Source organism: Bidens hawaiensis, unplaced genomic scaffold, assembly GCF_021521415.1.
Source record: "Bidens hawaiensis isolate Kalapana, Puna unplaced genomic scaffold, B.hawaiensis_p1.1 tig00017942_1, whole genome shotgun sequence".
NCBI lineage: Eukaryota > Viridiplantae > Streptophyta > Magnoliopsida > Asterales > Asteraceae > Bidens > Bidens hawaiensis.
The window spans coordinates 162,195-188,218 of NW_027492707.1; the positions used below are offsets into that span (position 1 = coordinate 162,195).

The window sequence follows — 26,024 nt, forward strand, 5'->3', positions numbered from 1 at the left end:
TATTAAAAACCCGACGTTTCTTCTTCTCCAAGAAACTTAATCTTTTTCTTTTATTATTTAAGAATACTCATTATTACTTAAATAATAATTTCATAACAAAGAATATATATATACTTGCACACAAATATATATTTATTTATCACATCATTTCTTTATTCTTTTCTTTGTTATGTTTGTATTTCTTTTATCGAGGCATCAAGTATAACCTCGACATAAGGCTTAAGCCTTTAATATAATATTATATTATATTTGTCGTTACGCCTAACCTTGTTGGCGTTTCGGAAACCCTAAGAACTCGAGTAGCACTCCAATGCCGCTTCACTTTTCTTGATTAATTTTGGCACGCCAACGATCACCAACCTTCCACAATGGCCGACACGCTTTTCGAGAACAAACACCTTCTTGATTGTATGTGGGTGGAGGGCGGCACGCACTTTGAGGAAACGTCGACAGGGAAATCGAGGAATCAGATATGTAAATCGAGGAATTGTGGTGCGTTTATCGAGGTGGATCGATGGTACAAATATCGAGGTGTAGAGAGATGTTAGAGAGAAGTGAGAGAGCAGGTTTTGGTGTGCCTTGAATGAGATCCCGGACTTGCTATTTATAGGCAAAATCTGGGATCCCATCGCGGTACGCGATGGGGTCCTTGGTTCCCGTCGCGTAGCGCGACGTAGCTCAAATGAGTCACAGCATAGGTCTGCCACATGTCGCCACGTGGCAGATGGTGTGCCACGTGTTGACACGTGGCGGACGTCGTGCCACGTGTGGCCACGTGTCGGGACACATGGCGACCGGTGTGCCACGTGTGGACACGTGGCGTGTCACGCGTCTCGCTGTTAGACACCCCATCGCGGTACGCGATGGGTCTCTCTTCTGATCCATCGCGTAGCGCGATGGGTTAGGAAATCAAAATTTTCATTTTTAACCCTCGGGTTTGGAAATTGGCCATTTTAGTCCCTTGACTTTGGAAAGTTGACATTTTGAACTTGAAATTTTCACGATGTTACATTGTATATGTTTATTATCCAAAAGTCATCTCTACGTGAGCTTCAGTTCAAAAAGCAATCCAATCTATAACCTGCAAATGCGTACAAAATATATATTTGTCAACAATACATGTTGAGTGAGTAGATCACCAATTTTAACACAAACAAAAATGGTAATAATATATAATGATATAAATGAATAAAAGTAGGCAAAACTGTTATCTGTGAGTATAAACAATGAAATCATCAAGTAAGTAATGAGATGTCGGTGAAACCATTGCCAATGCGATCGGGCTCCGGCCACTACGACGGTCGTATGATCATACTATAATGAGATTATGTTGGACCTCTCCGAATGCGATTCAAGTAAGCAAGTAAGCAAATATCAAGTAACAACCAGTCATTCAATTGATACACAACACAAAGATCACAGTTTGCGTTTGAGAAACAATAAGATAAATAATTTGATAAATGGTACGCAAGTGTCCCCAAAACAGTTGAAAACAAGTAAAATAGGGGAGTGATTACTTACCTGATCAGATGAACGAAATAAGTGATGATGAGAGAGAGATGAACCATTCGGGATACACCGACAAGGATTCCTAGTTAAATAATAATAATATGAATTAATTAATAATGAGACAACACGTATAATGAATTAAAGTGTCGAAGTGATTTGAGTTATGTTTGGGAATAGGACGTTAATGATTGAACGGTTGATTTCTTATGGTTAATATTATTGTGAATTCAATATTATTAGTTTAACTAAATAAATATGAATTGAATATAATATAATTATATAATTAATTAAATAATACTTAAATAAGCAATTATAAGAGAGTACATAAATAAATACAACTTGTAATATATTGAATGATTTTAGAAATAAATATTTATAATTTATATCTTGGAATACTTAACGAAAATCTAATTTTATAAATATAACTAATACGTTTAAAATACGATTGTTACAATATTTAAAGAATGATGCATATATATAATATATTTTATGTATAAAATTTAATATAAGCAAATTTTTAAAGATGTTTCAACAACGAGAAACATAAATAATAGTTTCGGGTTTTGATAAAATAATGTTTACTTATTATTAATAAATACTTAAAATACATATATATACGTAAGCTAGATTCGACAAGGAACATAAACACTAAAATGTCGGTTTTTATGAAAGAAAAATGTTTATTTGATATTTAAAATAAATTATAGACAGAATTACAAATTTTGTCCTTTAAAATAAGACGAATTACGGTTCGTGTCCTTTTCTAAGTTTCCTTGCAGGCGGTGTACTTTAAACTTTTTTTTCCTACAAGTTTTGTCCTTTACGCTAACTGGGTTAGAAAAAGTCAGTTAAATGCCCTCACGTGAGACGCATGTGAGGGCATTTTTGTCTTTTCGTCTACCTACAACTTCTTCTTCCTCTTTTCTTCTTCCCCCCTATCTCTCCTCTCATGTGCATCCACCATCACCACCCACCTTCTTCTTTCAACATCCAAAACCCCACCACCACCTGTTGCCGACTGCCACCACTACCTACCACCTACCGCCGCCACCATCACCTTCAATCTCACCCACAAAATCAAACCATCATCATCCCAATCCAAATTCATTTCAATTCAATCGAAAACCCTAAAAATGATCGGTTCCGATCACCACAAAAAACAACCCTCAATCTACAACCGATCTTACACCATCAATTCAACCTCAGCCATCGATTACCCACTAAAACCCTCACCTAATTCCACCCTTAATCGCTCCGAATCCGTCAAGAAACCCTTCGAAGCCCAAACCTGCAACTGCCACCAGAAACAACCACACCACCATACAGCAACCACCACTACACAACAGCCAACACCTGCAACTGCCACCACGAAGCCCAAACTTTTTAAATCGACCACGAAACCCTAAAATATTAACCCGGATCTCAGATTTGTTACCGGGTTCCCTATCAGAACCCTAGGTGGCGGTTGTGGTGGTTGTCTGCTGAAGCGATGAGTGTTACCTACGGTGGTCTGAGTCATTGGCGATGGTGTTCTCCGATAGGGCAAGGTAACCTTGTATCTCTTCATCATTGTTGACCGTCGCCGTCGGGTTCTTCCGTGGAACCCTAGGTGGCGGCGATGTCGGCGTGGTAATGATGTGGTGGGTGGGAGCTGTTATCGCCTGTGATTCGAAGCTTTCTTTGTACATTCTTCTCTTCAGTGTAACATTTTATTACTAATTTTGATTTTGTTGAATGGGTAGCATCAACAACTATGAAATTCGGGCTTTACAGTCGTTGACGGAGAGTATTCGAGATGGAAGGAATTGTGTGACCGGCGGCGGGAGATTGCTGTAGAGATGTTTGAATTAGACACATGACGGCAGTTGTTCAGGTGATGGTGGCGGCGGTAGGTGGTGGGTAGTGGTGGCAGTCGGCAACAGGTGGTGGTGGGGTTTTGGATGTTGAAAGAAGAAGGTGGGTGGTGATGGTGGATGCACATGAGAGGAGAGATAGGGGGGAAGAAGAAAAGAGGAAGAAGAAGTTGCAGGTAGACGAAAAGACAAAAATGCCCTCACATGCGTCTCACGTGAGGGCATTTAACTGACTTTTTCTAACCCAGTTAGCGTAAAGGACCAAACTTGTAGGAAAAAAAAGTTTAAAGTACACCGCCTGCAAGGAAACTTAGAAAAGGACACGAACCGTAATTCGTCTTATTTTAAAGGACAAAATTTGTAATTCTGTCTAAATTATAATGATAAATATCTAAACCAATAATAAAAAAACACCAAAGCGCGTCCACGGGGTCTCGAACTCGCGCCCCCTGGCCGGTTCACAAGCTTTGACAGACACCACTTTCCAGCTGCGCTATCAATCAAGTTGATTACAGGAGGAGAAAGATATTTAAAACCAACTGTTGAAATTACCCCTACTTACTTATGAACCCTAGAATTCGCAATTGACAAATCCAGTTTACAAACGTCCGATTAACATTGGGGGTATTGTAATTGAATTAAAAACGAGTATGCTACTTTGATTAATTACCAGTTACAAGTCCGTGATGATGATGAACGATGATCATAATAGCCGCGGCCACAATGCGTCACGAGTAGGTCACAAATATCTTGATATGCTGAAAATTCTTGAGGGTTTATTGTTGCGAGATCAGGAAGGACGTGTACGTTGGTTTAATTGTATTATTGTTGCACTCGTCAATTTCAGGTTAACTCCGTTAACTCAAACTCCATCAATTCAAACTTAAGATCACTTGATCTATAACGCACACCTCATTACATTTAAAATAGAGTTTTAAATGACGCTTGACAATTACTACATGTGTAGTCTTTCGGAATTTCACCGAAACGCAAACGAGTTGACGCAAATCATTGGTGAATAAACGAAAAACATCCAAACAATAATTATGTGATAATTATGTGTTAGGCTTATGTGTTATTTGATAATATCATTTAAAACACTAACTCAAGATGCAAACAAGTTACTTTAGGCTAGAAAAGTAATACTTAAAAGTTGAGGGACCTATGTGTAACATATTATTATTAATAATAAACAAAACCCTAACTCTCTTTCTCCCTCCCTCACACCAATCGGCCCCCCTCCCCCTTGACTCCCTTGGCTGCCGTCAATCATACACACACATACACACAAGATTTTTCAAGTTTGGTTGAAGATTAAGGTGCTAGGAAGGTATAAACAACTATCCTATGTATTTTACATGTTTAATTTTGATCTTGAATGGGTTAATCTAAAACCCTAGGTCACGAAAATTGATGAATAAGATGAACTAGGGTTGATTTATGCTAGATGATGATTGATTATGTGTTGGTTATTGATATTGATGATCATATGTGATTTTGAACGGTGAAAGAATGTTAAATCATTGATTGTTTGTAAACCCTAGAGGTTACTACTGATTTTGATGGTTAATGATGTTTATTGCATGTTTGAATATATGTCGTATGCTTAGGATGCATGTTATACGATTGTTTGTGCTTGCTGAGTTTTGACAGCAGAGATTGTTAAACTTGAACGACATGTAACTTGTTAAATATAAAAGCAAACTGAGCTATTTATAAGTCTAAGAGGTATTACTCTGAGTCTAGTTTCCAGAAAACCCAACCACGCCTAATTTGGAGGTGTTTTGGTTGCTCAAACGATTTAAATGTGATTAAAGGTCAAAACTGGTACTGGACAGATTGTAAGTTATGTTTAGACAACTGTAACTAAATGTTAATGTGGAAATTGGTCGAGGTTGTTAACACTACAGGGTACTATGTTGAGTCTAGTTTCTATAAAGTCCAAGTTTGTAATTTTTTGACGAGTAAAAGTTAACTTTTATTATTTTACAAAACTGAAGTGCAAATCTGAATTGTGAGACCTGCTGTTAGGTTGTTTTGTAATTATCATATCTCATGAACTACAAGACCAAATGGGTTGGTTCCACTTCTGGAAGTTAACATGTTGAGTTAAGAACCTAACCCAATTGGTCTTGCATTAGTTGGATTTTTCATTTAACATGAATAACAAATAACATTCTGTTGCGCATGATTTTGACTGCTGTGAGTTGCTGTAATGTTTTGATCATTGTGAGAAATCTATGAGGAATAAAAATACAATAAAATATGTTCTGGAAACCTAACTCATTTATGCTTTTGTGACGATTTTTGGTGAATTAATTGAGATACTATGGTCTGTTGAATAGAGTAATCTTTCAAGTATAATTCTGTCTTGATGAAACTAGCTGCTGAACTTTGTGAAAATACATAAAACGTGCTAATTGCTAGATAATTGTTATGTTTTGATCAAATTGCCCTTGTGGGGAATAATTGCTAGAAATGTACACTATTAATACTTGACCCGTAAATAATTGTTCACACATGTAACGTATCACAAATGGGTTTGTTGAGACACACACAATTCACAAACGAAACACGAAACGTATCTTGTGCATATGTATTATGTGCCGAATCTAGAGACTCGATAATAGTTTCAACACTTAGAAATCTCCTTGTTGTTTTAGAACGCTAGTGAGGGTTTTCTGTGACGCGCATCACTTGGGTGACTTGTTTTTGGAATTCTTCGCAAACAGTGAGTTTCACGTTCCCCTTTTAACTCTTTTAAACGCTTTTCACTTGGGGGAGAATACATACTCCGAAACGCTTTTAGATTTTGTTATTAGATTATATATCACTTGTAAAGGCTAAGTGTCAAACGAAACAACTGAAGTCCTTCACACATCGAACCGTTTAGTATTGGATAATAGCGAGTCACTGTTGAGTAGTACTACTGGGTTTGACAAACCCCACCCAACGCTAAGCTCGACTGGAGGTCGAGTGGGTGTAATTTTGGCTAACACATTACCATGGTCGGGATAGACCTGGTGGCAAGGCACATGATAAACAGTCAGCTTCGGTGTCGAACACTTAGTAATACTTGCTTTATAGGCTAGCTACCTATAGATATATAATTGATTTAACACTATCTGGTAACGCAAAACGCTAAACGCAAACGCAAAACGCAAACGCTTTATTGTATATACACTTGTGAATTCACCAACCCCGTGTTGACACTTTTAGTATGTCATTCTCAGGTAGCCGAGGCGGGCGCGCGGTATAGGATCATGCATTACTTTGAACGCTATTGTTTATGCAAACTTGTTTTAAACTATTATTATTTGGGTTTTTAAGTCGTCCTGCGTGACGCAACATTGGGTTTAATGTTTTACGCTTCCGCACTTCACTTAAATGTTTTCGTGGTTTGAAACCTTTACTTATGGTTTGATTATAACTAATGATTCCGATCCTGTTAGTTCACACCCTCTGACGGTAAAACTCCGTTAGTGGATTTTGAGGGTGTGACAATTATTATGATGTGTAGGTTCGATTTCCAGAAAACTTGTATGACGGGTTAGTTAAATTCTAAATTCGTATATATTTTGATTGTGTTTTCTTATTTAGATTGTCGGTGTTGCTCGGAATACGCATATAAACGATTTACCAAAATCAATTCCATGTTTAAGACGAACATTTAGGTGCAAGAAAACTAAAACGGGTAAACGGGTTACGGATTTGGTTCATGGATATGGGTTATAGGGTTCAGGTTTGTAATATAATATAATAATAATAACAAAAATTGCAAATGGGTCCTTCAAGAATGGATGTGAATTCAAAATTATTTAAAACAAAACTTTAGAGGTATTTTGTATATAATGTAAAGTTATAAGAATATTAATATTATATATGTATTTTAAATACTATAATATAAAGAAAAATAAAGGTGTAATATAAGAATATATATACCTTATTGATTAAAATTATTCGGAAACAAAAACGAGTCCGGTATTAGACTAATCGAAAAACCCGAGTTGTTACAATAATAATGATTTATTCTCATTTCTATTTATACATTTGTTCTCATTGTTCTTATCACTTCACATATTGATTTACACAGTTGGACTTTGACTATATTTTAAAAAACTGAATTTAAATAAATTAATCATTTAAATTCAAAACATATATGTATATTTTATATTTTCTAAAATTCCCGCCCATATGTTACACGGGTTACTAATTAGGTTATTTAATTCAAAAGTGGATTTTTTTTCAAGATGATAATTTACTAACTATAAATATATATTTTTTCAATCTGACCTTTTTTAAGAAAGAATTCGAAATTTGCAGCTAAGCAAGTTCAAGAAACTCACAATACAAAGTTGATCATTCATTTCAAATTTCATATTGCATCAAGGAGATGGGGGTTGTGAGTTATAGTTTACTTTTAATTCGTAGTATGATACCATATTGTTCTTTTGTATTATTAGATTATAAATATATTTTGGTATATTGTTAGTTCAAATACTAGCTGGATTATTATGGATTTGGAACTATGACCCGGGTTTGAAAAAATCAAGTATATTTTTTACAAGTTCTTATGTTATTGTTTTTATATTTTCAACCGTGTGTAACACGGGCTCAAGTTATAAAATGGATTTGAATCCATGTACTCGTGATGCAAGTTATAAAATATTTTAACTTTTTATTTATCTTTGTTAGTCTTTGTATGTTTTTGTATTTGATTTAAATAAGTTATGATATCTTATAATTCATGTAAAATAATCATTTATTTATAAATACAACATTTGCATTTCATTAAATTTATATGATGTTACATATATATTATGTTTTTAAATATGTTCCACCGTGTGTAACACGGGTACTATCCTAACTTATGTTTAATATGTGTGTTTGTTAATATAATAGTGAAAAAATATTATGATTTTGATGACCAGTTTGTTACATTTTTTTTAAAAGCATCTGAATTTTAAGATTGTGGTTATATAATTATGTTAAAATTTATGATTTTCTAAAATGTTTTCTTTTAAAATTTTATGATTGTCTATATTTATATGGTAATTGTTACATTCACACATTTTGTTTTTAGTTTTACATAATCCTCTAGATATTTATGTTAATATAAACTCATTATGACATACGTTAACATTTTAGTTTATACTTAATTTTAGTTTAATACTTAATCAGGTTGCATGGTCTGTTTTGTTTTTCATGTTCTAAAGCAAAATGTTTTTGTTTTTGGGCGGAAATTTTTGAAGTTCATGCTCGGATAATACGATTTAAACATTTTCATGACTTTACTAATATAGACAAGTTTGTGTAACTATTAACGTTTTATGTACACAATATTACTCTTTAATATTTTTATTAGGCCATCTTAATGTTAAATATTTGTTTTCTCTCATATGTTATTTATGAAATTTTATGGTTGTCAATATTGATTTTGTTATTTATATGTTAGTAATTACTAAACCTGTTGTTATGTTAGGTTTATATTTTATTTAATCTGCTATTGTTTTGTATAAATTTTCAGGTGTCTTAGGAAAATGGATTTTCTTTTGGTATATTTTTTTGATGATGTTCATTATGGTTTAATATCAATAAACATTATTAGTTATTTTGTTAATGTGTTTTGGTTGTTCAGTTTAAATTAACTTCTTGTAATTTTGAAGTTTTAATATAAAGACAATGTAAATCTATAACGTTTTGGTACGAATTGTTGAAGAAGTATTATGTTTATTTAAATTGATGTTTAACTTGATTATGTTTAGTGACATGTTATTTCACTTGCGTGTTACGCGGGTCTATACCCTAGTAAATAATAAATTAAAACCACACCCGCACGTCTTAAAAACATTTTCGATCCTCCACACCCTTGAATAAAAATAAAAATAAAAATAAAAATAACACCTTTCACCTCCTCTTATTATTATTATTATTATTCCGCCGGAAACCCCAAAACCCTCGCCGGAAAATGCTCTCCATCTCTCCGGCCACCACCACTACTCCCACCACCCACCACCACCACCACCTCCACTCCACCCGCCACATAACCGCTCACCGCCTCCAACCACCACCACCCCACCGCCGCACCCCAACCCTCCGCCTCCACCGCACCCAAACCTCCGCCATCGACGCCGCCCAACCCTTCGACTACGAATCCAAACTCAACACCCACTTCACAAAATCCAAAACCCTCAAAATCGCCATCGTTGGCTTCGGCAATTTCGGCCAATTCTTAGCCAAAACCCTCGTCCGTCAAGGCCACAATGTTCTCGCTTATTCAAGATCCGATTACTCAAAACCAGCCCTTGATCTCGGTGTCACCTTCTTCACTAACCCAGATGACCTCTGTGAAGAACACCCAGAAGTTATATTATTATGCACTTCAATATTATCCACCGATAAAGTCTTAAAGTCTCTACCTTTACAACGATTAAAACGAAGCACTTTGTTCGTCGACGTGTTGTCGGTTAAAGAGTTTGCGAAGGATTTGTTTTTGCAGACGTTACCGGCGGAATTCGATATATTATGTACTCACCCGATGTTCGGGCCGGAGAGTGGGAAGGACGGGTGGAACGGGTTGCCGTTTGTGTACGATAAGGTTCAGATTGGGAACGAGGAGAGTAGAGTTTCGAGGTGTGAGAAGTTTTTGGACGCGTTTGCGAGGGAAGGGTGTGTGATGCGGGAGATGACGTGTGCGGAGCACGATATGCACGCGGCGGAGTCGCAGTTTATAACGCATACGGTGGGGCGGGTGTTGGAGAAGCTGGGGTTGGATAGTACGCCGATTAATACGAAGGGGTATGAGCGGTTGTTGGATTTGGTGGAGAATACGTCTAGTGATAGTTTTGAGTTGTATTATGGGTTGTTTATGTATAATAAGAATGCGATGGAGCAGTTGGAGCGGTTGGATTTGGCGTTTGAGGCGTTGAAGAAGGAGTTGTTTGGGCATTTGCATGATGTGTTGAGGAAGCAGTTGTTTGGGAAGCGGGAAAAGGCGGTTGGGCTTTTGCAGCAGCCACCGGCGTTGGCGAAGTTGCCATCTAATGGGAATGGGTTCGTGTTGCCACCGGGTGTTACAGAATCAGAATCGGAATCGGGTTCTGGTACTAGTTGATGGTATGTTTTTCTTACTGTCTGTTTCTTGATAATCTAGTTGTTGTCTAATATGCATTGATAGTATTTATGTAGTGCAATATGTTTAATAAGTAGCCAAGTTTCGTTTTTTTTTAATTATTATTAGCAATAAGAAAGTTTCAATATTTGGTGATTTGTGAAATGTCTAAAATACCCTTTGCGTTAAAGAAAATGAAGGAATCTTGTGTGTTGAAACTGAAACTTAGGATTAATATTTAGTATTGATAATTGATAAGTGTGGCAATTCTTGATATGACAGAAAATAAATCTGGTTCGTGTTCGGGTTAATCTGTTTAACTTGTTTAATTATAGGGGTCGTGTTCAGACTGACATGTTTAACCTATTTTATTAAGGTGGTCAACCGTTTTTGACTGTGTAACTAGTTTGTAACAAATGGTCAACCCGTTGGTTCTGTTTAGATAGATCGGTTAATTGTGCTGTCATTGGGTTACACAAATTATAATGTCAAGGTTAGGTTTGATGTCATTTGCACGAATAAATATATGAGTGTTGATTGTCATATATTACAGGTTGTATTCTATTGGCACGAATAAACGGGTCAACCCGTCGTTCAACTTATTTATTACAGATTACCAACCTGTTTACAATTTGATTACAACCCTTTTATAACCTGTCAATCTGGTCACAACATGCCAACCTGTTTGACCCGTTAAGATAACAGAGTTAAACTGGATGTGTTCGGGTTACACAAATTTAGGTGTGTCCAAGTTAGGGTTGATGTCCTTGACAGTTGACACAAATACATATATGGGTCGTTTTCGGGTTTTATCTTGAAATTCTTTGTTAAGTAAGAAATGCTGCTATTTTATCAGATAATGGATGTTTTATTTTATAATATGTTTCATAGACTGTTATTGTTAGTAAGTTACATTTGCTAATATTTGTATTATTATGTCTTATGATGGCTTAGAGCTGTCATGCTGTGCTATATGTAATATGTCAGCTTATGAGGCAGGGGATATGCTAAAGGCATCAGCATGTTTCTTCACTTGTATGATGCTGTAATTTTTGGTCTTTAGTTATTTATTTATGGTATTTTGAGTTGTGGTATGTTTGTTTAGAAGAGTTTGCAATTGTAGTAGCAGGTAGTGTTAACTTAAACTATTTCTTTTAATGATGTGCTTATTCATAAACCTTTGGAAATCAATAATGAGATTGTTTTTATATAGCTCCATATTGTTTTGTTTTTTTTTTTTGAAATTTAGATATGGGCTTCTGTTGATGATATTTGTGTTTAGAGGTTGGAAAACCAATTTTCTTTGAAACCGGAACCGAGTTGGAACCGTTTTCGTGTTTGGTCAACTAAGGTCAAGATCCAGGTCAGATAGGAACCGGTTTTGGGTATGATTGGGTTTTTTTACCGGTTTTGCCTGGGTCAGGTCCGGGTAGAAATTAAACCTGGTTTGTACCCGCGCGTCGGGTACAGTTTCTGGTTGGGTACACCGGGTCGGGTCCAGAACAGGGTTTGATGCTGACCTCTATTTGTGTTAAATAAGTATATCAAAGTCTTTATTTTTTATTTTTTATTTTTATTATTTATTTTGGTTACAAGTAATGAAATAAAGTCTAGAGTACTAAAACTTGAAGAAACCTTTACCAGTTTTAAAAAAGGGTGATCTTTGATGCTCTTAATGAATCTCTCTTATCTTTGAATTAACAAACATATCATATGAAGAAATCAATCCATTACATATCATCACTAATTGTAGCTATTTTACATGCTAAGTTATGTCTTCCTAATGTTTTTAGTCCATAGACCATTACTCTGAATTATCTGCCACATGGTTGATTCATAATTTTTGTCCCAATATTCATAAACTTATTTTGAACTATGGAGATTTGATACAATTACAACTATGAACACTTGATGTCTTTATATCCAACCCTTAAAAACCCAAAACATCATAAGTTCTTATAAGGAGCTTATTCAAGCTGAACAAGGCTACTTTGACATAACTTAGGTTATGATCGGATCTATGGGGCCCATGACCAGTGGACGAAAATGTCTTGACGAGAGGGATCATGTTCGAACCTCTCGGCTGCCATACCCAAATACTACCATTTTAATTTTGTCAATCAAGAGTTATCCTACTATTTTGCAAGCTTTAAATCCTTTCTGTATTTAGGATAAAAAAATAGTTGATCAGTGTAACTTACCACTTTATTTATAGTCTTAAATTCCATATTTATGAGTCAGATTGTAATTTCGAAAATTTGGCAAATCCGTCGAATATTCATTTGCATCTCTTTCCGTATCTTCAAACCTTATCTGATCTCTCTCCCTCGCTCACAACTACAAAAATTTGAAAATTAGTATGATGGAACAATAATTTTTTAAATATACAGTAAGATCACTACATTTTCTATCTTCTCCACTTTTAACATGCTAAACCACTCCCTACATTATAAAAACTCCACTCACAAAGAAAATAGGGACATGATAGAATGCTTTATCCAAATTGATTTTGTTTGAGAATATTTTTCTCTGTTCTATTTGGTGCTCCCATTATGTACATGTTTCATAAAGATATTAACAGCTTACTGCTGTCCAATGATGTCAAGAAATCATTTCACTTAATCAATCAATAAATTAATCATACCCGATAAAATCCCAACAATAGCACATCTATTAGTAAGGTCTAGGGGCTGTGGGATGTATTATTATACATAAACTACACTACAAACAAAAGCTTGATGATTAATTGAATGTTCCTCACAAAAGAACCGGACAACAAAGTATTAGTCTCTTGCGTATATCGCACATGCTCTATTACACGGAGTAATGTAGTTCGCTTGTATCCATATCAATCCCCTTGAGCTCCACCAGCGAATCTATGTGGCCCTTCATAGTAAACATCTCTAGAATTCTGTACATTACAAGGTTTGATACACTATGAGCGATTCGAGTAGGTTATTATAAATGATCACACAACATATAATGGAGGCTAAGCGAAGCCATTTAATTATGAATGAACTTACGACATATAACTCCCCGTTGTTGTTGTAAACGCCTCATTATGAATTGCAGGGATATACTTCTCATACTCCTCCAACATTGTTAGTACCTTTGATTCACAATCCACATCATCAACCATTTCAATACAAGAGTTTGCAATGTGACTCAACAACATTTTTCCTCGTTGAAGCAAGAAATCATCGATCTTTTGGACTTCATGTTCATAGAAGATTAGTCTTCCCGTCAGCACCTCAGCGAGTACAACTGTAAACCCATAGAGATTGGTCTGCAGTGCAAGGGGCTCTGACAGAATGATCATTATTAATTTCGACGAATGCAATTGCATAAACACATGGCAAGCTAAAATAATTACTCAAAATGAAGTAACTTACTAAACCCAAGAAAATAAGCATGATCATGAAGACTATCATTGTTGTTCGGATAGTGACCATGTACGAATTTTGTTATGTCGTAATCTGAAAGCTTTGCAGTAAAATCCTGCTAAATATTATTTCATGCATACATGTATAAATCATAGGGAATCATTCTAGTTTTAAATGTACATAGGAACAAGCTCATATTATACCTCATCAAGCAATATCTTATTTCTATGAAGCGGATACTCACAAACCTTTCCTTTGCGATCAGGGTTTACTCCAACTTCATCTTGAGTCCTGTGCAAGAAAACAATTGCTCGTGCAATCCCGACTACTATTTTTACCTTTATAACCAATGGAAGTTCTGCTATAGCCCCTATTATACAAGAAAATTAAACAATACTCAACTAAGAGTTGCATATTTTTCGGTTTTGATTTGTTTAAGGGATTTTAAGTTATGCAACTTACCATTCGACATGAGATCCTTCAAGTTTCCATTGCTCATGAATTCATATGCGAGAAAGAGTCGTTCACCTTCCAAGCAGTATCCTATGAGTTTAACAAGGTTGGGGTGATAAAACTCTTTCAGCATATCCGGATCAAACTGTGTTCAATAGTGATGTGTTACTTGAAAGAGATACTTATTTTGATAAGCTTAAAATAGAAAATACTTTCACTTTTAGAAGACTTACAAATTTGTAGCTATTAAGTCTCTTAATTGCAATGGGTAATCCAGTATCATGCATACACGGTGCATATGTCATTTTATCGACCCAGCCTTTGTAAACCGCTCCATGAACCCCCTTGCCTAAGCGCATGTCATTTCCAAAGTACCTTGAAGCACATTTCAATTCATCATATGTGAATATTTTCAGATCTCTACCCAATAGATCAGAATTCTGATGAGTCATTTCACCATGATCTCTTCCATCCTTGTTAGTTGAAGAACCTGTTCTTTGGTCTTAACGAAAAAACAGAGAGTTAATAATATAACTAAAGACAGCAAGTGGCATGCGTATCTCATGGTTACAAATCATTGTTACTTAAGAAACGACACATAAAACGAAATGAATAAAATTCCAGGCAAGTTCGTGGCTCACTTGAAAATAAAAACGCATTTAGAATTTGCTCGTTTTTAAAAGAGCCGAGCTCGAGCCAAGGTAAGCTCACTAGTTGGCTTGCTCATTTGATTCGTTTAAGTTAAAGCTATATTATAAATAAAACCACACAAGCTGGTCCATGAGCCCACTTGATACCATCTAATATTAAATTTTAAAATTACCTAGAATTAATAAGTATTAGTTTTAAAGGGAGTTGACTTGATGAGCCCGCTAAGCCGGCACGTTTAACTTGGAGCCCGACTAAAGCTGGTTGGGCTCATGAAAATTTTCTACATACCAAACGCTAAGAGCCTAAGACTACGACTATTAATTAACACGCAACACGCATGAACAGGTTGGGCATACCAGAACTTTTTTTGGTCATGGAAGGAAGATACTTATGAATCTTCCAAGTAAGCCCCATCGTCGCGCCTATTGAATTCGCAAAATTGTCATTTTTTTGTTGTAGCTCCAGTATAGCTTGAAGTGAAGCCACAACCATTGTCATGGTAGGACGTTCTTTCGGAACTCTAAGCAAACAACGATATGCAATTTGTGCAAAGCGTTTTAAACATTTTGGAAAAATTGTTCCCTTGATACTAGGATCAGCCATTTGATCTAATTTTCGTTCTTTCACACAATTTTGAGCCCACCTTACCAAACTACATGCCTCACCATGTTGTATGTCGACTGGAAGCCTCCCGGATAGCAATTCAAACAATACGACCCCAAAAGCAAACACATCTGTTTTCCTTGTCAATCTTCTGGTATAGAAATACTCTGGATCCAAATAGCCGAACGTACCCTTTACACTTGCATCAACGTATGACGATGATTGATTAGTTGGGCCTATTTTGGATAACCCAAAATCCGATATCAAAGCCTCCCACTTTTCATCCAAAAGAATGTTCGAGCTTTTAACATCACGGTGTATGATTCCTTCTCGTGTCCCAGCACCTGTGTGAAGATAGTCTAATCCATGTCCAGCACCTATCGCAATCCTCAGTCTCTGAACCCAATTCAAAGGAGTCTCGGTTTCATGTAGATGATGGTAGAGGGTTCCATTAGGCATATATTCATATACGAGAATCATTTCCTTGTTATCATCACAATAACCAATAAGAGAAACCAGGTGACAGTGACGCAACTTAGAAAGTGTCTCGATTTCGGCCTTGAACTCAAGTTCCCCTTGTTTGGACATAGAATCTAAACGTTTGATGGCAACAACAAGGCCACCTTCTTCACTAGAAAGTTTACCTTTGTAGACTTTTCCGAATCCTCCCTGTCCGATGACAAGTTCATCAGCAAAGTCTTTTGTTGCAGATTGTATTTCTGCTAGTGAAAAAACACGACACGGATGTGGTGATAACATGATTTTGGTTAGTTATTGAGATTTTTACACGAGTTTCCTTTGAAATAAGGTAGTAAGAGCTTGGTTCAGACACAAAGTATCACTTTTAGTTACGTCTTACAATGTCTAGTTTCTTGAACCATGGTAGGTGCAAAGTCTATCTTATCATGTGATGGAGTCAAAACAGAAGAAACATGAGAAGACAAAGTCAAACTCAATAATTGACATATAAAAACTTTTATCCAATTTTAATTATTGGAGGGTTCTAGGAAGTCCAAACCCATATATTAAACTAATAGTAACAATCCAACACATTATGAAAGAACTTGTTGCTGTCTAATCCTTTTGGTCTTCTGGCTTAACATTTTCATGAAATTCAATTTCAATTTTAAAAATTATGCATGTATTTTAGTTCTATTCAAAATGGATAACGGTTCAGCTTGTTAACTGTTTCTCTATGTTTCGATGTAATAATTACATTTTAATCATATTTGTAAGTGCTACATTTTAGATATATTTTTAGGATATACGATGTAAGTAATGGCTCAATGAGTGAGAACATATATGACCACTCATTTATTAAAGTTTATATAAATTTAAAAAGTAAATTACATTACTGGACATGTGACTTAGGCCAACATTCAGATTTCGTCCCTAACTTTTAAAAGTTGCAATGTTAGTTCCTATCTATCGTTTTCAGTTCCATAAAAGGTCTATGGTAAAGTAAAATGACAGTTATGCTATTTTCAAAAGTTACGATATATGTATTATTAATGATACCGCTATTGCAACTGCTACCACCACCTATGTTGTCAAGATTCCAAGTGCCTTCTTCCATTCTTGGCTTCAAGACTTTTCGCGTATACTCGTTCATCGTTTAAGTAAATGATTTCGTACAGGTTTAAGTAACTAAGCTAGTGGGACATGATCGGCTCAGCCAGATTTGCTTCGTGATTTTCTTGTCTTTGGTCCGGACACGAGTACGTGAAGTGTTCCATCTTGTCACATCATAAACACTTAATCATGTGAACGATCCTTTTCTTTTTCACATATCCTTCAGTTGGATTTTGACTTATTCCGTGTCCTTTGATTTCTCGTTCCTTCCACGTCCCCATGATCTTGTCCTGCTCTTACCCCGTTCACTTGGTGCATAACTTGACTGACCATGGTTCGATCACTAGACTTTATGGAGCATAAGCTTCTTTGATTCTCAACAACTGAATATTTTCATCCTTTATCTATTATTAATAAGCTTTTAATCTTCCCACCACATCATCAAAACCAATTGTCTTTAAGTCAATGGGCCATTCAATCGAGGTCACCATATGTAGAAAGTTTTATTTGGTAGCCCGTTAAGAAACCTCTTAACTGTTAGGCCTCATTTTGTTTATTTATGTTTTAGGCTTTTGTATTAGATGTAAATTATTATGTGCTTATGTAATTTGCATTTTTTAGCTAAATTTGTATTGGGCTTGAGGCCATGAACATGTAATTGCTCAGTTGTACAGGCCAAAGTGGGCCATAGAAATATCCACATCCTTTTTCAAAGACTCTCCTTCTTCTTCTCTATCTAAAACTCTGTGTGTTTATTGTATTTTTGATCCGAGATCTGGATAGTCTTGGTGATTTCTTCTCACCGAGACTACGAATTGATCCGAACTTAGTTGATAGATCCATTCATGAGACCTACAATTGGTAAGCTTCGACTCAACTATTGAGGTTTTCGGGTCTTCCTATTCGTGTTTTAATCAAGAGTGTTGGTGTTTTGAGCTTGTGTTTGCCTTTTTTTTGGTTTCTACGAGTTTCAAAGCTTAATTTCATTCAAACGGGCTAAACTTAAAGTTGACTGATTGACAATGGCAATTGCGAAAAACTGTTCATCATAACTTATTTTTGCATATGGTGTTCTCGCAAGCATTGAATTTGCAGAAGTTTTATTTCTCACAATCAGGTTATTCTCGCATAGGAAAAAACACTATTCTCGCAATTAATGATATTCTTGAAATTCGCAAGTGTTGGGATTAATCTCGCAATTGGAACTATTCTCACAATTCGCAAATAGTTCCTTGCAAATTGTGAATTACCGTACTTAGCAGAATTCAAATTTGTGATCCTTAATCTTGCAAAATCAAGAACGGCTTCCGAAGCAGAATCTTTCTTGAAACATTACCTTCTCATGGACAATGAATCGGGTTCAAACAACAAACCACCCAAGTTGGTCGGTTTCGAGGAATTCAACAATTAGAAGTACCTGTTCATGAACTTTGCACAAACACAAGACATAAGAATGATAAGTTCTATCGAATAGGGTCCTTATCATCCAAAGTTCTAAAACCAAGCCGGTGTTGAAATTGAAAAGCCCCTCAATTAATTCACTCTCAAAAACCTTTATCAGTTGGTTGTTGATCAGAATAGTTTTAATTACTTGACAATGTGCTTGGATAAAAAAGATTACACCAAAGTGTAAAGGAATGCACCACTATCCAAGATCTTTGGGAAGAACTTATCGAGAAATTTGAAGGTAATTTGGACATGAGGGAATGAAGAAAAGAGATGCTAAACGGAGAATTCAACATGTTTAACCACATTCACGGTGAAAGCATCAAATCAATCATTAATCTTTTGAAGAATTGAACACAAAAATGAGAAGTCCCGTGTTGGGTCCATACTTTTGTGGTTTGTACTTAATTAGTTTTGGTTTGGGTTATGAATGTAAGCCGAGATCCTTTAAGAATCTCGGTGGGCTTTGGGCTTTTTGTTGGGCTTGGGTGTTGGCTACCCTATATATAGATCATATTGTATAGGGTTTCAGTTGGCTGTTCATATTGTCATTGTGGTGAACGAGTATTGTAATCAAGTGCCTAAGCACCCGACGTTAATAATAACTTTTGTTTTGAAGCATTTCATCGTGTTCTTTACGTATTAGTTTATTTGTCTTGAATCACATTACGATATATTCCGCAATATCGTTGAGGTGTGTTGATATCATATTGAAAGACCTCTTTTTGGGACTTACAATTGGTATTAGAGCCTTTGACCTATTCAGGATCGTTATTGTGATATCAACGGATTCAAGATCTACGTATTTTGGTGTTTTGGTTGTATTTCAGGCGAGTTGTTAATTGGAGAAGAGGAAAGAGGTTTTGTTCTGGTAAAAGATTGTGTTATCTTTGGAATCTATTCAAATTCCGCTAATTTAGGGAGTTAGTTGTTACAAATTTCAACTGATTCCCTAAGTTATTGGCCAGTATAATCAGTTCCCGGGTAGATTTGGGGGTTTTTGACTAATCTTTCAAGTTTTCTCTTGAAATCTGATCATTTTCGGCCAGACTTAAGGGTTCTTTGTCAAACTCTGTAGTTCTCGGTCAACATTCCTCGCTTCTCTGTCAACAATCTTGGTTCTCGGTCAACATTCCCTGGTTCTCGGTCAACAACCTTGGTTCTCTGTCAACGCATTCAGTTCTTGGTCAACAATTTTGGTTCTCGGTCAACGCAAACTGTGAACATAGTTGGGCCTGATCCATCAGATTTGGGCCTTGTGTATTGGACTTTAGAGTTTTCTGGACTTAATATTATTTTTAGACTGAATAAACTTAAATTATTCAATTAATTAATAGTAATGGGTCATCCAATGCTTCACTCCATCAAGAAATGTACTCCATAATGGGGACCACTACTCGCGTGCCCCGTCTGCTGTCTCATGAGGGATTTAGCGAGTGGAAGTTTCGGTTCGAGAAGTATGTTAAGATGAAAGATGCCAAATTATGGAGAAGAATAATTAGGGGTCCCCAAGTCATCATTTACCAGAAGGAGAACTCTACTAAAATTGCTGTGAAGCCTCTTGCCATGTATGATGATGATGATGATATTGCTAAAATGGAAGAGGATGAAAAGGCTCTCTCAACCTTGACTATGGCACTCTCACATGGGTTTTAGAGAATTGCAATCTGCTAAGGAACTGTGGGAAGCCCTGATTGAGGTGTATGAAGGAAATGAAGAGAAGTCATCAAGATTTACTACGACAAAATTTCAACATGTTCAATCATGTTCTGGGAGAGTCATTAGAAACTCAGCTTCAGAGATTCATAGCTCTTATGTCTGAGATGAGATCTACAAGCATCAACTTGACAGCTGCTGAAACAAACAATAAGTTGGTGAACTCATTACCTCAAAGCTGGGACATGAATGTTGCTTTAAGAAGACTAAAGACCTCAACAAGCTAACACTGTCTGAGGTTATGTCTATCATCAAAGCATGTGATATGGATGAAAAACGTGCTATAAACCATGCAAACTCCTACAGTGCAGCTGGTTAGAATGTTGCTTCAAACAATGCACTCATCTCACAATATAACTTCTCCATGTTCAAGACCACTCAAGGATAACAGAAATTCAACCTCAACCCAACTTCTTGATGTTTAAATCCACTCAGGGTCAGGGTCAATTTTCTCATGTTTCACCACAGCCAACACCAGTGTTCTTTGCTAAGCCTGGTCAATCTCTTGTTGCTAATGCTCAACCACAATCGTCAGGCGCTTCTTCTGGTCAGAATTCCAAGCAAACTCTTTCTATTTCAAAAGAAACTCAAGAAAACATTGCTTTGATGGCGAGGTCATGAACTGTTACCATGCTTTCCTTGCTGGAGATTTGGTCAACACGTAGTGGTTGCTGAACTTGATCAAATTCATCCTGATGATGTAGAGGAGATGGATATTTCTTGGCAAATCGCCATGGCAGTGTTTCGGGCCAAGAAATTTACTAAGAGAACATGAAGAAATAATTGGAACATGACAAATAATCAGAAGGTGGGTTTTAACAAAGACACTTTGAGGTGTTACAACTGTCACGAGTCGAGTCATTTTGCTCGTGAGTGCACCAATCCAGCCAAGAAAGGAAACATGGAAAGGGCGCTGGTTCCGTGGGTAATGCTAGAGGAGAAGCTGGGGGTAGCTCAGGTGATGGTAAAAGGGGTATGGTTGCTCAACAGTTCTCATGGTCTGATCAGATGGCTGCTCTCAACATAAACAATCAAACTACCAACTTTGCTCGTGTTGAAGAGTCTGAAGAGGAAAATGTTGCTGAGGAACAAGTCAAGGAACTTCAATTTGCATTTATGGCATTCACTTCTCCCAGCTCATTTGAGGTACGTTCCCCTTTATGTTCTCAAGCTTGTGTTGATAAATTAGATCTTTACAAATCTCATAACAGTAACTTGCTTAGAGAAATGGAAACACTAAAATATGAAAATCATAAGCTTAAGAAAATTGAAAAGGCTTATTTGGATTAAATAGAGGCACATAAAAAGGACTTCTCCAAACTAAAATATGATTTTAGTTTGAAATGTTGTCACCATCTAGATGCCAAATATAAAATTGTTGAATTTTGCGAAACTGGAGGCCTCTAAGTTAGAAGTATTTAATCTAACTGAAAAATTCAAAAGGGCTGAATTTGATTTTAGAAAGTTTGATGGCTCCAGTAAGGTAGTTAATTCCATGATTGAAAATCAGTTATGGTGGAAAGAGAATGAGGCTGAGGGTATAGGATATAGTCAGGTCCCCCACCATATAATGACAACTACACTGGTCTTCCTCTTACCAAAGAGCAGGAAGAAAAGGTTAAAGATATGAAATATGATAAACCTACTAACACTGAAATGATTGAATCAGTAAAAACTAATGCGTCCACTTCAAAGGTGAAATATTCTAATCTGTTTGCCTCATGTGCAGATGAAGTAATCATTAAGGATTGGAATGATGAGGATGATGATTCGTGTGTTTCAATTAATAAAGACATTAACTCTAGTGTTCCTTTAAATTTGCCTGTTTTGAATCATGTTATTCCGACTGTTTGTGTGGGCTCTATTTTTAAGAGCAAGGATACTTGTGTGGTTGATTCCGTTAAGACTTTGAATTCTGATAATGTGATTTCTAATAAGTTTAAAAAATCAAAAAATTCCAACAAGTACTCATAGCCTAAGTTTGTTAAAAGAGGGATGCTCTAATGACAAACAAGGTGGTGAGTTAAATAGTGTGGCAAGTGGTAAACATCAAATTAAGCAAGGTGGTCCACACAATCGGTTCAGACAAGGAGTTGCTCAAAATGATTTCTATGTAAAACGTCAAACTTGTTTTAACTGTGGCACTCCCGGTCATATTTCCAGAAGTTGTCCACATCGTCCATATGTTCCTTATTATGGATTTTATCAGAGGAATATGCCTTATATGCCTCATAATACCTACAGGCAAAACTTCAGGCATAACCAGGCTAATCCCTCTGACGGTGATTGGAACATAAACAAATCTGGTAGTTCTAGTCCCCATAAGACCAAGCCTAATATGTTTCGTAAATGGGGTAGAAAAGGTGATTTGGTCTCAAAAACAAACACAACTTCTAAACTGAAACAAGTGGAAAAGACAAAATCTTATGGTTCTAACCCTCAAAAACCGGAGATCAAGTCATCCATTCGTACACATAATGTCAAATCTTACAACGGTAGACATAAATGGTTGCCTAAATCTCCGGTAAAAGAGGCATTATATTCAATATTATATGATCAAAAGGACATGTCATGGCAACCTGTGACAACTTTGGATGAGTCAGGGTCACCTAGTGTAACTATGGATCGGGTACCAAAGTATAACTAATCTCGAACATCGTGCAGGAACAACTATGGAGGAATATCATCAGACCATGATATGTTGATAGTGGCTGTTCCAGGCACATGACAGGAGACATTTCCCAGCTACATGACATTCAAATTTTTAATGGTGGGTATGTGTCCTTTGATGGAGGAGAAAAGGGAAAGATTAAGCAGAAGGGTACTGTAAGTAACGGTGTTTTAAAATTCCAAAAGGTCAATTTTGTTCCAGAATTGAAGCATAGTTTGTTGGCGTGTCACAAATATGTGATAAAGGGTTTTCCACTCACTTTACTAAGAAAGAGTGTTTGATTTTGAAACCTGGTATCATCATACCAGAAGACTAGATTCTTGTTCGATCACAAAGAAAAGATAATGCTTATGTTGACATGAACAAAAATGTTCCTGATGAAATAATCTTCTTGTTTTTGAAAGTGTCAGATCATAATGCCATGCTTTGGCATCGTCGTCTTGGTCATGCTAATATGAAAAACTTGAACCGTCTTGCTAAAAATGATTTGGTTCGTGGATTACCCATCAAAGATTTTGTTACTATTAAAAAATGTGTGGCTTGTGCTTTGGGTAAACATCATCGAAAAACTCATAAGACAAAATTGATTGATACCATTTCATCAGTTTCTCAATTGCTACATATGGACCTTTTCGGTCCGGTTCATGTTTTGAGTCTTTCTCGCAGTTCTTATTGTCTCGTTATTACTGATGGCTACTCACGTTTTACTTGGGTGTTTTTCTTCTCAAATAAGAGTGAAACTGCAGAACTGATCAAGAGTTTTGTGGTGCTTATGGAAAATCAACTAAATTTGAAGCTGAAGGGAATTCGCTGTGACAATGGTATGGAATTCAAGAATGCCTCGCTGAATTATTTTTGCTCAGAAAGAGGGGTGCTTCGTCAGTTTAGCTCAGCTTGGACACCGCAACAGAATGGTGTGGCTGAAAAGAGAAACAAGACTCTTATCAAGGCAGCAAGGACCATGTTGTGTGATTCTAAACTACCATTATTCTTCTGGGCCGAAGCTATTAATATGGCATGCTATGTTCAGAATCGGTTGATAATCAACAAGTCTCAAATGAAAACTCCATATGAGATTGTCTACGGTCATAAGCCCACAGTTGCACACTTCAGAGCGTTTGGTTTCCCATGTACTCTACTGAATCTCGAGTCAACTCAAAAATTTGGGGCCAAAGCTGATGACTGTTACTTCGTTGGTTATGCTGGTCATACCGCCTACAGAGTCTACAATAAGTCGACCAAGAAGATTTTGGAATCATATGATGTTTGTTGGTTGGAAGAAAACAAGACCGATGCCCGTGTCGGTCCTGACTGGCTGTTTGATTACAATGAACTCTTCAAACCATTCAATATACTTCCGGTTATCAACACAGAAACTTTAGGTGGTGCTACCATAGATGCTGAGAAAGAAGACCCACATGCAGTAATCTCACATATCTCCAATTCTGGATGATGATCTCACAAAACCACTTGATGTCACTCCGCCCGTCTCCGTCAATCAACTAGAAGAAGTTACTGAAACCGTGTCCTCAACTTCGTTAGAAAATGCTCCTACAGTTGAGGAGGAGAGTCCTATTCGTCAAATTTTTGGGAGCACTCTGTTTCTCGATATTATTCCGAATGAATACGTTTCCAGCACTTTGTACTTACACAGTATGACGGCTTTTGGATGGAAGAATCTCCTCACTGAGATTGATAGAAATTTATCAAACTTACCATCTACCGGAGCTGTTCCCGAACAACCGATTCCATCAAGAACCCAATAAAATTACCCAATTGAGAACGTCATAGGTCCACTGAAATAGGCGTGTCCACCAGAAGTCAGACATGACACATAAACAGCTGCTTGTTTTCCTATTTCATCTCCCAAATTGTGCCAAAATCGGTGGAAGTGGCTCTTCAAGAACCAAGCTGGGTGGACGCTATGCATGAAGAGTTAAATAAGTTTGATAAATTGAAGGTATGGAGATTGGTTGAGCTGCCGAAAGGAAAGAGAGCACTAGATACGAGATGGGTTTTCCGAAGTAAGCAAGATGACACGGGGGTTATTGTCAGAAACAAGGCACGGTTAGTCGTTCGTGGTTTTCGTCAGGTTGAGGGTTTAGATTACACCGAAGTCTATGCTCCCATAGCTAGACTTGAGGCCATTCAGATTTTTCTGTCTTATGCGTCATTCATGGGTTTCACGGTGTATCAGATGGATGTTAAGACCGCGTTTCTGTATGGCGAAGTCAAAGAAGAGATTTACGTGGACCAGCCACTGGGGTTTGTAGACTCTAAGAATCCCACTCATGTCTACAAGCTGGATAAAGAGCTTTATGGGCTTCATCAGGCTCCTTGGGCGTGGTATGCTACGTTGACGGCTCATCTTCTAGGTCATGGTTATAAAAGAGGGAGCATTGATCAAACTCTCTTCCTTAAACCGTTGGGAAAGATTTTATTCTGGTTTAAATCTATGTGGATGACATTATTTTTGGGTCTACCAGTACTGAGTTGTGCTCTGAATTTGAAAAAGTAATGAAGAAGAGGTTCGAAATGAGCGTTGGGAAAAATGACAACGTTTCTAGGGTTGCAGGTTCTTAAGAGTTCGACAGGAATCTTGCTGCATCAAGGAAAGTATGTTGAAGACATGCTGGCCAAATTTAAATTTCAAGATTCCAAGAGTGCTACCACTCCTATGGCAGAAATGCCTCTCCTGTCATCTGATATGGAAGGGAGTCCCGTAGATCAAACATACCATCGATCGATGATCGGGTTCCTGATGTACCTCACAGTCAATCGTCCTAACATCATGTTTGCTGTCTGCCAGTGTGCTCGCATCCAGGCTAAACCTAAGCTTTCTCATTTAATTTTTGTTAAACGTATTTTTAGATATTTGAAGGGACAACCGAAGTTAGGTCTATGGTATCCCAAAAACTCAGATTTTGATCTTTATGCTTTTGCTGATAGCAATTATGGTGGAGATGACATTGACAGGAAATCCACATCTGCTGGATGCCAGTTTTTGGGTGATCGTCTCATCTCACGGCAGTGCAAGAAGCAACAAACAGTATCTA

At 36.7% G+C, this 26,024-nt stretch overlaps 1 protein-coding gene and 1 pseudogene across 2 annotated transcripts; one reads left to right on the top strand and one right to left on the bottom strand.

Annotated features, from left to right (window-relative positions):
- Positions 1–9,306: 9,306 nt before the first annotated feature.
- On the top strand, positions 9,307–11,665 carry LOC143554991 (arogenate dehydrogenase 2, chloroplastic pseudogene; annotated as a pseudogene). The gene is made up of 2 exons (XR_013139125.1): positions 9,307–10,482; positions 11,428–11,665. The product of XR_013139125.1 is annotated as an arogenate dehydrogenase 2, chloroplastic pseudogene (transcript).
- Positions 11,666–13,039: 1,374 nt separating this feature from the next.
- Positions 13,040–16,609, bottom strand: LOC143554992 (uncharacterized). Its single transcript, XM_077044634.1, has 7 exons — positions 15,317–16,609; positions 14,543–14,811; positions 14,319–14,454; positions 14,060–14,226; positions 13,866–13,971; positions 13,497–13,776; positions 13,040–13,384 (listed from the first exon to the last, which is right to left on the bottom strand). Exons 1-7 carry the CDS (start codon positions 16,320–16,322, stop codon positions 13,288–13,290), a joined length of 2,061 nt encoding a protein of 686 aa, XP_076900749.1. The 5' UTR covers positions 16,323–16,609; the 3' UTR covers positions 13,040–13,287.
- Between the last annotated feature and the right edge of the window lie 9,415 nt (positions 16,610–26,024).

Coding starts and splice junctions, on each gene's coding strand:
- LOC143554992 (XM_077044634.1), bottom strand. CDS start 16,322: ATGTTATCACCACATCCGTGTCGTGTTTTTTCACTAGCAGAAATACAA. Junction 13,972..14,059: donor ATAAGATATTGCTTGATGAG/GTATAATATGAG, acceptor AATATTTAGCAG/GATTTTACTGCAAAGCTTTC. Junction 13,385..13,496: donor ACAACGGGGAGTTATATGTC/GTAAGTTCATTC, acceptor TGTAATGTACAG/AATTCTAGAGATGTTTACTA.